This window comes from Canis aureus, chromosome 11 (genome assembly GCF_053574225.1).
Source record: "Canis aureus isolate CA01 chromosome 11, VMU_Caureus_v.1.0, whole genome shotgun sequence".
In the NCBI taxonomy this organism is placed as follows: Eukaryota; Metazoa; Chordata; class Mammalia; order Carnivora; family Canidae; genus Canis; species Canis aureus.
Window position 1 is genome coordinate 57,827,886 of NC_135621.1, and position 14,594 is coordinate 57,842,479.

The 14,594-nt window shown below is 34.1% G+C and overlaps 1 protein-coding gene across 4 annotated transcripts in view; it reads right to left on the reverse strand.

Moving 5' to 3' along the window:
• Positions 1–14,594, reverse strand: part of PSME4 (proteasome activator subunit 4) — a 105,050-nt gene that overhangs the window by 35,701 nt on the left and 54,755 nt on the right. For 3 of the 4 annotated variants that reach the window (XR_013389546.1, XM_077915390.1, XM_077915389.1), the window contains 7 exons: positions 8,247–8,302; positions 6,642–6,698; positions 6,379–6,434; positions 6,189–6,287; positions 4,384–4,446; positions 4,146–4,241; positions 2,668–2,799 (listed from right to left, as the gene is read on the reverse strand). Coding sequence is in view for 3 of the 4 variants with exons in the window: in XM_077915390.1 (XP_077771516.1) it covers positions 2,668–2,799; positions 4,146–4,241; positions 4,384–4,446; positions 6,189–6,287; positions 6,379–6,434; positions 6,642–6,698; positions 8,247–8,302 (559 nt within the window). In the remaining variant the exon portion in view is untranslated. The remainder of the gene's footprint in view (positions 1–2,667; positions 2,800–4,145; positions 4,242–4,383; positions 4,447–6,188; positions 6,288–6,378; positions 6,435–6,641; positions 6,699–8,246; positions 8,303–14,594) is intronic. The other variant, XM_077915391.1, reaches the window with a different exon arrangement.

Below are 14,594 nucleotides of genomic sequence, written 5' to 3' on the forward strand. Positions count from 1 at the left end.
TAGCTCAAAGAACAGCTATTAATAAGATAATACAGAAATGTAAGGTCATTGTTTTAAAGGTTATAACTTCCTTTCCAATTCTTTTCTAGTATCACAGAGGCCATAAACATTTGCCACTCTTAACATTTTAGGGCATGTTTGGGATAATTTCCAAAATCTGACTGCATATTTTCTTAAGTATATTAAAACTAGATTACTTAATTATACTGTGTGCTTTTTACTCATAAAAGCTCAATTAGTCAGAATAATACTCTATTTTAATGAAAAGAGATATTATGTTATTTTCTAAACATTCACTGTAACTCAATTCTGATCTGGCTTTATTACCCACTGTGTACTCTATATTCCTTTTCACACATTCTCATAAGGTCACTGGTAACTTTTTTTACTGACCTAATAGATGTTTTTCAAATTTGATCTTACTTGACCTATCCGACTCTATCCATTTAAACTGCTCCCGATACAATCAGCAATAAACCACCCTAAGAACCCTCTTACACCGTTGGTGGGAATGTGAACTGGTGCAGCCACTCTGGAAAACTGTGTGGAGGTTCCTCAAAGAGTTAAAAATAGACCTGCCCTACGACCCAGCAATTGCACTGTTGGGGATTTACCCCAAAGATACAGATGCAGTGAAACGCCGGGACACCTGCACCCCGATGTTTATAGCAGCAACATCCACGATAGCCAAACTGTGGAAGGAGCCTCGGTGTCCATCAAAAGATGAATGGATAAAGAAGATGTGGTTTATGTATACAATGGAATATTCCTCAGCCATTAGAAACGACAAATACCCACCATTTGCTTCAACGTGGATGGAACTGGAGGGTATTATGCTGAGTGAAGTAAGTCAATTGGAGAAGGACAAACATTATATGTTCTCATTCATTTGGGGGATATAAATAATAGTGAAAGGGAATATAAGGGAAGGGAGAAGAAATGTGTGGGAAATATCAGAAAGGGAGACAGAACATAAAGACTGCTAACTCTGGGAAACGAACTAGGGGTGGTAGAAGGGGAGGAGGGCGGGGGGTGGGGGTGAATGGGTGACGGGCGCTGGGGGGGGGCGGGGCACAGGGCGGGATGAGCACTGGGTGTTATTCTGTATGTTGGTAAATTGAACACCAATAAAAAATAAATTTATTTAAAAAAATAAATATATATACCACCCCAAGAGTTAGACATTCCACAACACTCTTAAATTATATATCTACACTGGAGGTCAGCAAATTTTTTCTATAAAGGGTCAAATAGTAAATAGTTGGTCATATGGTCTCTGTTGTAACTACTTACCTATGCTCTTATAGTATGAAAGTAGTCACAGACATAATATATAAAGAAATGGACATGGCTGTGTTCCAAATGCAACTTTACTTACTAAAGAAAGTAACTGAGCCCAGCTTTGGTTGGTTGACTTGTCTTGAAAGCCAACTTCAAGAATAGGTTTAGTTGTCATGTTAACTCTACCCAGAAAGCAAATGATACTGCTAACAAGTCTCTCTTCTCACAGGGAAAGATCTCTCTTTGGCTTCTGTAACTCCTATCTTGGTATATTTCTGATCTTTCTCTTCTCAGTTACTTCTTCATGGGGGTCCTAATGGAGTTTTCTCAACACCTGCCTTCCTGGCCCTCTTTCTCTTCTCATTCCTCCTACGCTTTCTTACCTGTGGCCAAAGATTTCAATTATCATCAAAACACACTGAAATGTTATGTTTGGTGGAATGATGTCTAATTACCTGACACTGCCTCTTAGTTTAGAGGAAATACTTCAAATATATCTTGTCCAAACAGACTAATTTATCATCTATGCTCCTTGTCCTCTCCCTGTCTGATGCACTCAATAACCATTTGTACAATCTAGAACCTTAATAATTCTGATACCTGGGGATCCCTGGGTGGCTCAGTGGTTTGGTGCCTGCCTTTGGCCCAGGGCATGATCCTGGAGTCCCGGGATCTAGTCCCGCATCAGCCTCCTGTCATGGAGCCTGTTTCTCCCTCTGCCTGTGTCTCTGCCTCTCTCTCTCTATCATGGATAAATAAATAAAATCTTTAAAAATAAAATTCTGATACCTCCTTTTTACAGTCCCTTCATATTCAACCACGTCTTATCAATTCTCCCTCCTAAATCACTTTCAGTCAACCCACTTCTTTCTCGTAGCATGAGCATTATGTTTCACCTATATTCTACTACTGTACTCCTGTGAGATAAACTATTTTCCTTATCTTGTGTCATTTCCTTCCTTCTCTGTTCTACTCACACAGGCTTACACTCAGTTGCTCAAACTTACTATGTTTCTTCCTATCTCAGGCTTTTCAACATGCTGTTCACACTACTCTAAACCTTTTGCTCTTTCATCTTCCTCTCCTATGGGTCAGGCAGGCTATTTATCCACTGTTTCAACGTACATTTCTTATAACACCAATTATAAACACAGGTAAGTAAAAAATTAGGGAGAAAAAACCCCCACTATATGTTTAGAGGTGAAAGGTACTGATGTCTTCAACTTACTTTGAAATATATAAAAAAATTAGGTGGACTTGGATAAATATATGCAAATATAGCAAAATATTAAATACAAAAACATATGGATGTTTGCTGTACAAATTCTTTCAACTTTCTGTGTACCTGAAAATTTTCATAATAAAATAAAACAAAGAACCCTATACCTTGAACTGCTGTTGTGTGACATCCTGTCTATCAGGCCGTAAGAACTCCAAAACCAAAGGAATGATATCTCTGCAACAGAAGTTATACGCACCCAAGGCAGCAAAAAATGTTTGCTGAGCCTTATTTCTGACCTGAAACAAGTATTAACAGAGGACTTTTTATTAAATTATAGAGAAAAACTACAAAAAGATTTTTAAGGAATTACCAAAAACAAAATGATAAATATTATTGTAACCGAAAAATACACTGAAGTATATACCTTAACAAAAACAAGTGATTATCTTTTTACCAAAAGGAAAGCACATTACCACCAACCACATCTATGGTTTAAGTTACATAGATTTAAATATTTTTGATAAGGGAGAAACTGAATCGAACTGATATGCATTTGTAACATAATCAGCAGACAATTTAACTTTCTATTCTGAGTTACTTTTGATGAGAAGAGTTAATTTCAAAAAAAAAAAAAAAAAAGTTAATTTCCTCTTAGAACAGGGGTGCCTGGGTGGCTCAGTTAGTTAAACAGCTGCCTTCAGCTTGGGTCATGATCCCAGGATCCTGGGATCAAGCCCCATATCAGGCTTCCTGCTCAGTGGGGAGTCTGCTTCTTCCTCTCCCTCTGCCCCTCTCCCAGCTCATTCTCTCTCTCTCAAATAAATCTCTAAAAAATAAATAAAATAAATCACAGAACAACTTCACCTTTTCGATGCAAACCGTTAAGTAGAGCCCATATGTTTTGAATTGAAACAAAAGACTCAGTATAGGATTAGAACCCATGACCTAAATAGTAATGAATAATAATCAACTATAGTAAAAGTGACACTATATATTTCAAACTCTTTAGATGAAATCTTTTGAGTTAGAGACTAGTGTCCTAACTTACCTTATTTTATAAAGACAGAGTAATTAGTTACTTATGAATTTTGCTTTTCCAGTTCTCTGTGCTTAAGGTCATATCTTGGTCCTATGTCACCTTAAAGGACGAACCCCATAATTCATATGGTAGTATGTTGCTGAAACCCAAGCAGAACATCTAGGGGGAATTATATAGTCTTCACAGACTGCCAATCACAACATGATTTGATTAAGTGGCAGTAATATTACACTAGCACTATCAACTTTACATAAAAAGAAAATTTTGAGAAGCAATAACAAACAGTAAAATGGAACATTATTTTTAAAAGACTACTAAAATTAGCTTGAAAATATTTGCAATTTGAAAGGTGTTTTCTATGCTAGTAAAGTACTATTATTATTATTACTATAATAAGTAGACTCCACGCAGGGCTTGAACTTACAACCTAAGATCAAGACCTGAAGTGCAATCAAGAGTCAGACAATCAAATGAGCCACCCAGGCACCCCACCAATACATTACTTAAACTTCCTTGTTAGTATTTGAAATGAGGCTATTTAGATTATGCTGCAATAAGATGGGAAAGTGGGTCAGGGAAGGGGGCAGAGGGAAAGAGCCTTACCTGACTGTATGAACTTGTAGATAAACGAAGAAGATCTCGGATCATATCTTGATGTATCCTTTTGTACTCACAACCCTCAACGGTCAGTGTTCGTAGCTACGAAAAGAAAGCAAGGTAAAATCAAATCTCAAAGTTTTTACTAAAAAAAGTTCATTTAATTATGAAGTAACACAAATAATTACATATTCATCTGGAAAACTGTTATTTAAAAAAGCTATCAACTTTTAAAGAGATTTACCTCATGCTGCAACATTACTCTGTCAATCAAAAGCGCTCTGATATGTTGTTTTTTCCCATGGAGCTAAAAAACAAAGTATAAGACACTTCAACATTGTCCCTAATTCACTGCACCCAAGGGTTCCCCTGAATCCCTTACTGAAAAATTAGTTCAGTAAAGGTTCATGCTGGACTGGTAGATAGTGGAGGTATTTAATTTATTCTAAAGTGACCAGGCTTACATTAAAAGATACTATTTCAATTAATTTCATGGCTAATAGTAGAAATATCCCCTTTAAATAGCTCATCCAACATCCTGGTTTTCTCTGGTAGCTTATTAATGGGAGAGGAACTACGCAGGTCCTTATTGAAACTACATAAACAGACTACTAAGAAAATGTTCTTTTATGCTCTCCCCTACCACTCAATCTTCTAATCCAGTCACTAGATATCTGGAATAATCCAGTCACTAGATATCTGGAACACAAACATTGCTCCTCTTTCACACCTTTATCTCACTAGTCATCACGTCTCCACAATTCTTTCTTTTTTAAAACACCTTATTTCCATCCCAATGACAGTGATTTGATTCAGGCTGTGTTTTTCCATCTGACTACTATAATAGCTTCCAGTCTCAATCTCCAACTGCTTTGTTTTTTTCCTCAGTGGTGACAGAGCTTCTCAAAAGTCATTGAATTAGACACTGATCTTTCCAATACTCAAATCAGACCTACTTCAGCACCTTTAATGACTCCTCAATGCTGACAAAGCACTGCCTTGGGAGAAAACTGTAAACAACCTAGGGGCACCTGTCTGGCTTAGCTGGAAGAACATGTGAGAGCATGTCAGTCTTTTTTTTTTTTTTTTTTTAATTTTATTTATTTATTCATGAGATACAGAGAGAGAGAGACAGAGAGAGAGAGAGAGAGAGAGAGAGAGAGGCAGAGACACAGGCAGAGGGAGAAGCAGGCTCCCTGCAGGGAGCCCGACATGGGAGTCGATCCCGGGGCCCCCAGGATCATACCCTGGGCCGAAGGCAGTGCTAAACCGCTGAGCCACCCAGGTTGCCCAAGCATGTGACTCTTGATCTCAGTTCCAGTCTCACACTGAGAATAGAGATTACTTAAATAAATAAACTTAAAAAAAAAAAAAAACCCAAAACTATAAATGACCTAGTTGCCTCCTGCCATTTCTGCCCTGTAGCCACCATTTCCTAACGCATGCCATGTTTTATGTCTCCCTGTCCTTTTACATGCCATTCCCTCTGTCTAAAATACAGTGATTTTTGCTTAAACAATAAATTTCCACAATCTTTTTATTTATTTATTTATTTTTTTCCACAATCTTTTTAACTCAACTTCAATAAAAGTCTCCTACAGAAAAACACTGCTATCAACATGAAATGGCTGGCTTAAGTATCCTTTCTTCCTTGCTCCTGAGAAACTTGTACTGACCTCTCCTGAACACAGGATAATACAAAACATATTTTTCTGAGACCTCCATAGAATGAGATGCTTTAAATCTATGCCTGTGGACAATTCCTCTTATCCTTTATCCCCTCAAGTTCTTACAAGGCAGCCTTCCATATTATTACACTTCATATTTCCAATGAGAGTTCAGAGAGTCTCCTGGAAACTCAAAGAAGAGTCTGTATGAGGAAAATATTTTTTTTCAGGATTTTTTTTATTATACCAAGATAGAATATTTTAAAATCGATTTCTACTTACAGGGAAACTTCCTCTGTATGCTGAATATCGCTAAATCAAGTGGCTTTATCAATATTATACACTTTAAAAAAAATAATTCAGTTTTTAGGCGAAAACTGACCCGATTTTCCATTGATTTCTTTACTAGGTTAAAGCTTTTCCAACGAGAGTCAAACTCATGCTTGTGAGATCCTTGGAACTGCAAAAGGTCTCCAATAATCTGTCAGAAAATTTCAAATTTTTTATTTACAAGCTATCATGTCAAACCTAGTCACATTAATAATCATGCAACTATTAAAGGATAATTGTACCTTTATGATAAGAAACAAAGACTTGGTATCATCTTCTGAATTGTTAAGTATGTGGTCTATAATAGAAGAAAAAGGATTTTGGTTAAAATATTCTGAATTACTACAGGACTCTTGATAAATCAGGAATCTATTAGTTAAGGAAAAAACTACTGCCTGATATTCTCACTATTTAGAATTTAAATGAAGTTACATAAAAGCACATATGCTATAAAATTCCTAAATAGTTATTAGCAAAAGTAAGTTAAATGCATATATGTACTTACTAAGAAGCTTCCTTATGACCCTAGCAATTGCTTCTCGGTGGTTCTCTCTGGATAGATCTATTTTTCAAAAAATGAGACAGGGCATTTAGATACAATGAATGCTCCCCCGACTGTTCAAGCTTATATCAACAGTTTATGTCAAGAATAAATAATGTATCCAGGAAAAAAAACAAATGAGTCTGCCTTTTTCATAGCTGGAGTATGAATGAATTAAAATAATGATGCAGAGTAAATTTGAAAACCTTCACATTTACGAAAATCTGCTTATAAAACTACTTGGGCAGGCAAGGAAGAGGGAGAAAAAAAATCTTTGCCAATATTTCAAAGGCTCTATTCACTAATTAGAGATCATAAGTGCACAGAATTCCTTAATTGGTTATGGGTGACCCAAATCAAGCAAACAAAATTTACACTTTAGGAGTTAATTCCACTCTTAATCCAACAAGTAATGTGCTAAATTTCTATTAATGTTAGGCTCAGAACATTAAATTAACACAATGTTTTACATATTTATATGAAATTTAATCCACTATGATAGGGAGACACAAACACAGAATAAAGGTTATAATATTCCCACATTCTCATCAAGTATAATGTATCAGTTCTAAAACAATGCTAAACATAAATGAACATGATGATAATATGAAAATCTGCCTCTGCATTCAGAAAGCATACAAATATTTATTTACCAAAAAACCCCCAAAACAAAAAAAAAATTTATTTACCTGGTCCAATTTCTGTCTTTTATTAGCTATTCTTTAAGTAATTTTCCAGTTTCTCCAGGAAATGCAAAGATAGCTATTATGTAATTAACTAATATTCATTTAATATATAAAAAGAGACTAGGAGAATTCTAAGTATATACTGTTCCATTTCGACTTTTTAAAAATTTTATTTTAATTCAATCAACAATTAACATATGGTGTATTATTTGTTTCAGAGGTAGAGTCCAATGATTCATCAGTTGCATATAACACCCAGGGCTCATTAAATCACCTGCCCTCCACCTTAATGCCTATCACCCAGTTACCCTATCCCCGACCCCTACAGCCCTCCCACTGCTCCCCACTAGCAATCCTGTTTGTTTCCTATAGTTAAGAAAGTTTTGCCTCCCTTTTGATATCGTCTTACTTTATTTTTCCCTCCCTCCCTATGATTCTGTTTTGTTTCTTAAATTCCATGAGTGATAGAACTGTCTTTCTCTGATTGACTTATTTTGCTTAGCAATAACACCCTCTAGTTCCATCCACATCATTGCAAATTGTAAGATTTCATTTTTTTGATAGCTGAGTAATATTCCACACCCACCCCCCAATCTTTATCCATTCATCTGTCGACGGACATCTGGGCTCTTCCCATATTTTGGCTAGTTTGGATACTGCTGCTATAAATATTGGGGTGCATGTGCCCCTTTGAATCACTGTTTGTATCCTTTGGATAAGTACCCAGTATTGCAATTGCTGGGTTGTAAGGTAGCTCTATTTTTAACTGTTTGAGGAACCTCCTTCCTGTTTTCCAGAGTTGCTGTATTAACTCTTTTTTTAGTTAATTTTAGTTCAGTTTAAACTGTCCATAAAATTTTTATTCAGATTAGAATTTACATACCATATTCAAGTCCAGTATATAACTTTGTCTCTTCCAAGGACACCATACTTGGTACCCTGTATAAAAACAAGAGTGCTTGTATTTATTAATAATACCAATAAAAATGATTAAAGGGAAAAGTGTCATTGCTAGAATGTTTAAATCAAAACAAAGATGATGCTCTTTTAAACAAAAGATTTCTCATCTTCAATATTCCAAAACTGTTTACTCTGTCCTTCTGAAGAGTAATGCTATCCTGTCCCAGTAAGGACAGTATTATTCATCTTAAACAAAATGCTAATTAAATTTAGTTACTTTATGGGGGAAAATTCACCACCCAAATAAAAAAAAAATAATAATATTCAATATTCAAGTGTAAAAGCTTAAACCCAATAATAAGCATTTATATAAACATTTATGCAAAGAAAAGTCAGCTTTATAATAGTATAAGAAAGGTTAAAACTAGACACCAAAAATTCAAGTCAAAATTTATTATAGAATACATAGCAGACAAACTTCTTAAATAATTATCACCCTTCCTCTTAAAACCACTCAAATTGATCTCTCCTAACACCTGCAGTAAAATGCCATTAACTTCTTTTGGAAGACAATTAGATATAAAAATACTGCATTTCCCAATTAAAGATCTGCCACAAAGAATTATGTTAACAGAACCAGACTCAGCTAGTTAAACTTATTAAACAATTAAAAGTCACTTTTAAGGTATGTAAGAACAGATTTTACTAGGGAATACGAACCTTTATATCTGAAATCTAAATTTTCTTCCATGAAAAATACAACTTTCAACATTTAAAAATGCATATCAATTCAACAACTTTTTATTTAAAAATGGATAGTACTTTCTTTCCTTTCTAAGAGGAAAAACAGGCACAAATGCCAAGGAAACATGGGATAAGTTTATCCAATAAAAAGCTAATTATTATAGATAGAAATTTTATAGTGATTAGTCATCACTCATGAACTACACAGCATTTGTAATGAAGAAAAAACTATTTTTAAATCAACATACCCCCACCTATATTGTACTTTTTAAGTTGAATTTAAGCAAGTTATCTCTATCTTAATATGTGGTAGTTATGAATTCTTGGATTTATCTAAATGGGTAATAATATTAAGATTACTAAACTGCCAATTATTTAACTATGTTCCTCACCATAATCTAGGGCCTAGGATGGCAACGATAGTGTCTCATGTTTCAAACCAAGCCTAAAGAGTATAAACAAAGAATGGTTATATTTTATAATATAAAATAGTAATTTGCTTTTCAGAGACTTTGAAGTTCTAATTCAAATTCATAAAATTTGCTTTTCTTTTTTTTTTTTTTTCTTTTTTTTTTATAAAATTTGCTTTTCATTCTATAAAGCTTCTGCCTTTGGCAACATCTTGCAAACTTGAGCACTCTGTACAATTGTACATGATTAAATAAATAATATATATATGTATCCAGAATCTAGTCAGTTAAAAACAAAATCAGATTCCGGGGCGCCTGGGTCGGTTAAGTATCTGTCTTCCGCCCAGGTCATGATCCTGTTGCCGCCTGCCACTCCCCCTGCTTGTGCTCTCTATGTCAAATAAATAAAATCTTGTTAAAAAAAAAAAAAATCAGATTCTTTTACAACAATGAACTTCAAGGAGTCCAACATCTCTACTGATATTAGATTTCACCACCAAAGAGAAAGACTGATCAAACAGTAACAAGCAAAAAGCATAAGACTTTTACCCCCACCCATTCATCCTTCCCTCCCTGTTAATACCACAGGAAAATTCTTGCCATGAATTATCATATGAGAGTTGATATCTTCTCGCTGCTGCTACAAATATCAGTAGTTATGTAAAGTAAGAATACTATTGTACCCTACCCAGTCTGTACCTAATTCCAATAATATTGAACCAAGCATGCATTTTAGTCAAGTCATAAAATTGTTCTTACACGACATAATAAAGCAACTGCTATAGTAAACTATTTTGAACTTTTAATACACACACACACACACACACACACACAACCATAGCTATCAAAAAAAAAGATTAATTGGGAATTTGAAATGTTTTGCTTGTATGCATTTCTGACTCTAGTAACAGCAAAATTAATAACACTAATTTTAATGACACTTAAAAACAAGCCTCATCTAAGAGCCCTGATGCTAATTTTTAAAATTCATGTCACTCTGAATTGCTTACCTACCAGAAAATCTGAAGAAATATTATTGCTGATTTACAAGTGTTTTAAAATATCTCAACCTAACTGGGATTTTGAAGTATTAAGAAGTACATTTAAATAAACTCAGCTTAGGCTTTCCTTTTGAAACCTGAATTAAAACAGATCTTTCATATCTCAAGTGTATAAAAGGCATCTGGTTAGACACGTATTTCAGCTTTATTTGTTCTTAGCTGTCACAAAATCCTTTTATGTTTATTTATCTAAGATTCAGTTTTAATAGTTCCTTTCTTCTCTAACAAATTAATTCAACTCTGGTTGGACTGACAAGTTCTACGTGAAATGTTTCTCAGCAAGTGTTAAATATGTATTTATACTATTTCCTCTGGTCTTCGGAAGAATAATTTTCTAAAAGAAATCTCTATCCATCACCCAAGTAAGACTTTAGCATTATATCTTTTTGTGGCCACACTAAGTATACGTGTGCTGCCCTGTACTTTGATACTTAAAACTGCTCAATGCTTTTAATTTTGCACATAATCTTAACTGAACATATTTAAAGTGCCATCAACAGTTACAGATGTGCATTCTGATTTAAGGCTATAGTAGAAATACATAGAATTTAAATCAAATACCATCACTGCCCCACCCCAAGTGAAATTCATTTTTCTCATACATTTTACAAATAGTAATAATTTGACCTCTGGAACTAAATAAAATTCTGACAATTCCTACACAATATATTTTTTAAAATATCACTTATACAATAATAATGTTAAATCACCTTCAAAGCACCAGACAGCACCTGGCCACCTAATTTATAACAAATTTTGTTCAATGTTTGTGCCACCAAAAAAAAAAAAAAAAAGACCTAGAAGTTTTCAACAGCTATGTTATTTGTACCACTAGATGGCAATCTTCTCCAGATTTGATTAGAGCAGAACTATGAAAATAATCACTGGTGGGAGAGAAAGGATGGTGAAAAGGGAAGAAATGACTAATAACATAAAAATAAAATATACAATGCAAATCCATTATGCAAACGAAGGCTAGGTGAACTGTCATGAAACAAGTGCAAACAATACCTCTCGTCTATAGGTGGAGAAATAATTCTTGTCTACTCTTCCCAATCATCCCCCCACCCCAAGAAAGCAAATATAAAAGGTATAAAACCAAGCCACTAATACTAACAGATTTTGTTTTCCATTCAAGGTTAAAAGTGTTTCACAAGAAACAATTGGCCTATTTCTGTGTTGTTATCCAATTCGATCCTAGGCATCAATAATAGCTATAAACACAAATGAAAAGCTAACTCTCTACCATGTGAACAAAAGGTTGCTAGGTTTAAAATTAACTCTGAGCATAAGAACTATTTCCATGTCTGACACACAAGCTTTTAAAAATCAATGAAAACAGTCAGAAGGTGAAATAAGGAGAAAACAGGGTTACTCACCGTGGAGTAGTAACTGTTTCCTTTTCTGTGTGCAGCTCCCCCAGCAGAGCTGGGTAGTTTCCTGGAGGTGCCAAGAGAGGTTAGCTAGCCCTGCCCCTCATCGCAGAACAACACATCCTTTCACATATTAATGAAATGGTCTCAAGTCTTAGACCTTAACTACGAAGTTTTCTTTGCCCGAGAAGTTAGTAAAAGCTGAGATCCTTAGAATGATTTAACTAAGAATGGCTTAACAGATCTATCAGAGGAAAGGGGGCACAAAGTCAAGAAGAAATATTGGAGATGAAAAATGATGACTCCTCTACCTTGAGTAACCCTGTTTGTATAGATGTTAGTTTTCTGCACCCTGTGATAGCTGTTAGACCTAGAAGATTATAAAGAGTGGACTGCAAAAGGAGAAATTAAGGACGATTTCAGGATTAAAGGCAAGTGTCCAAAATTCCTGTGTGACCCTGCAAAGACATAATCCAACTTCCACATCTATAAAGGTAGAACTAGGAGTATAAACTATACCACACATATTTCTATTCAATCATTGACTAAAGGTTCCAACAGCAAAATAGAGAGGTTCCATTTTAAAATTCATTCAGCAACCTTGGTATCTGACAAAACGGCCAAAAATTCAAATTGTACTAAAGAAATTTACACCTACTTACACTCAAGGGTCCCTGTTTTACCCATCCTTTGAAATGGTAAAATTTATAATATATACAACAAGATGCTTAGTAATCCTATATTGCCAAAGGCCAAAAAAAGTACAATGAAGATACCATTAGGTTTATTATGTACTTTATACTTAGGACAATCAACTCATCTAAGTTTTTATATTTTGTCAGTCTCTAATACAATGCACAGAAAATTGGGTTTTCACATTTAGTAGCCATTTACTTAAACAATGGGATTCTAAGACTATGCCATATATTCTCTTAGGAACTAAGTCAGATTTTCTTACAGGAAAACTCAGAACTGAACCAAGTTTCCAGTCTCATTATTCCAATTTTCCAGAAGACAAATACTACTAACATGTGCAAGGCAAACTTAATAATGAAAGATCTGACCAAAAAAATTAAGCAGCTAGAATGTTTTTACCTCACTGAGATTTATCTAAGAAAAATAGAAGACTAATTTTAAAGAAAACTAAGTAGCTATGTGCTTCCAAAACCTGTTCTAGTATTTCAGAAAATATATAATTTCCCACAATATCACAGCCAAATTATTATTAACAAGAGTGACTTCCTCAGGCACCTTTGGCATTACACTAACTAATGCACTTGTCACAATTCTGTTTCCTTTTCTCCCCCGCCCAGTATATTTTATTTCTTATGGAGACCTGCTTCTAATAACCTCCAAGAATTATGCTACAGATATTCTTTCTTCACACTAGGAGGTATGATTTATTATCACAGAACAATGACAACATCAATTGAAATTATTTGATTAGGTTTTTTTTGTTTTATTTAAGTAATCTCTACACCCACATGGGGCTCGAACTCACAACCCAAAGGATCAAGAGTCGCAGGTTCCTCTGATTAAGCCAGCCAAGTGCCTGTGATTAGTTTTACCAAATCAATTTACATTTAGAAATGTTTAACAATTATAAACCTATATTAGAATAAGCACTTCCAAAATTTAAAAAAGCTAACTTTATTTTATACTTTAGTGAGAACTAATTTGCTATTTGCACAAAATTGAAATCTTATATAAAGAAAATAAATGTAAAAGGTCATACACTGTCAAAATAAGTTAAAATTTCAGATGAAGGAGATACCAGTTAGAAATTGGCTTTAAAGGAAAGGATTCTGGTAAGAATTATTTAGAAGTCCAGGAAAGATTTTATAAACACCCTCTTTGGCAATTCAAAGGCAAAGGGCTGCTCATGAATCTTTGATTCTACTTTGTAAAATTGTCCCTGCCTAAATGTAACTAGTCAAAGAGTCCTAAAAATGTGTATTGTTCAATGATTAAGACAACTGAAGTTTTTGTTCTTATTCTATTTCATTATTATGTATTATTAAATATATCAGAAAATAGTTCATATTTATATTTAAGTTATTAAATTATATAAACACTATATATGTTTATATTGAATACAATTTTGTGTTACTTCATTGTATCTTATTATATTAAATTTTCACTCTGAAAGTGAAAATTCTGAAATGTAAAACTTTCAGTCTAAATTATCTTTCCTTCTCAAGTTTTCTGGGAAAAACCTCTATTAAGGAAACTCAGGATCAAATTTAAAGTTTATAATGTTTAGTAATACAGGCAAACAGTCTACTCATTTTTATTCCACAGAATTCATAAAGTGTTTATAACATGGTATTCTATTCCTTATTGAAAATGCATTTCATTATTTACAAACCTAACTGGTTTTATCATAACCAGATATACAGAACTTTGGTCTTGATGCACATTTATTTTAAAAGTGATAAAGACCTCACTTCAATTCACTATTAAAGTGCACATGGCATAAACATATTCATACTGAAATGAACTGCAACAGAAACCTCTCAGCCTCCTGAGTGGACCCTTCAGCGGTGCATCCTAAGGATCACTCAATACTAAAAATCCTCTAATCATATATACAAAAGATACATGCTTTTGCTCTTAAATTGTTATATTAAGTTACCGTATTTCTTACTGTCAATATGTTCAAGCAGAGCTAAATTTATTGATGTAATAAGTCTGTTATGTACAAAATCGGTTTTTAGCATGCCATAAGAGTTCAATTCTTACC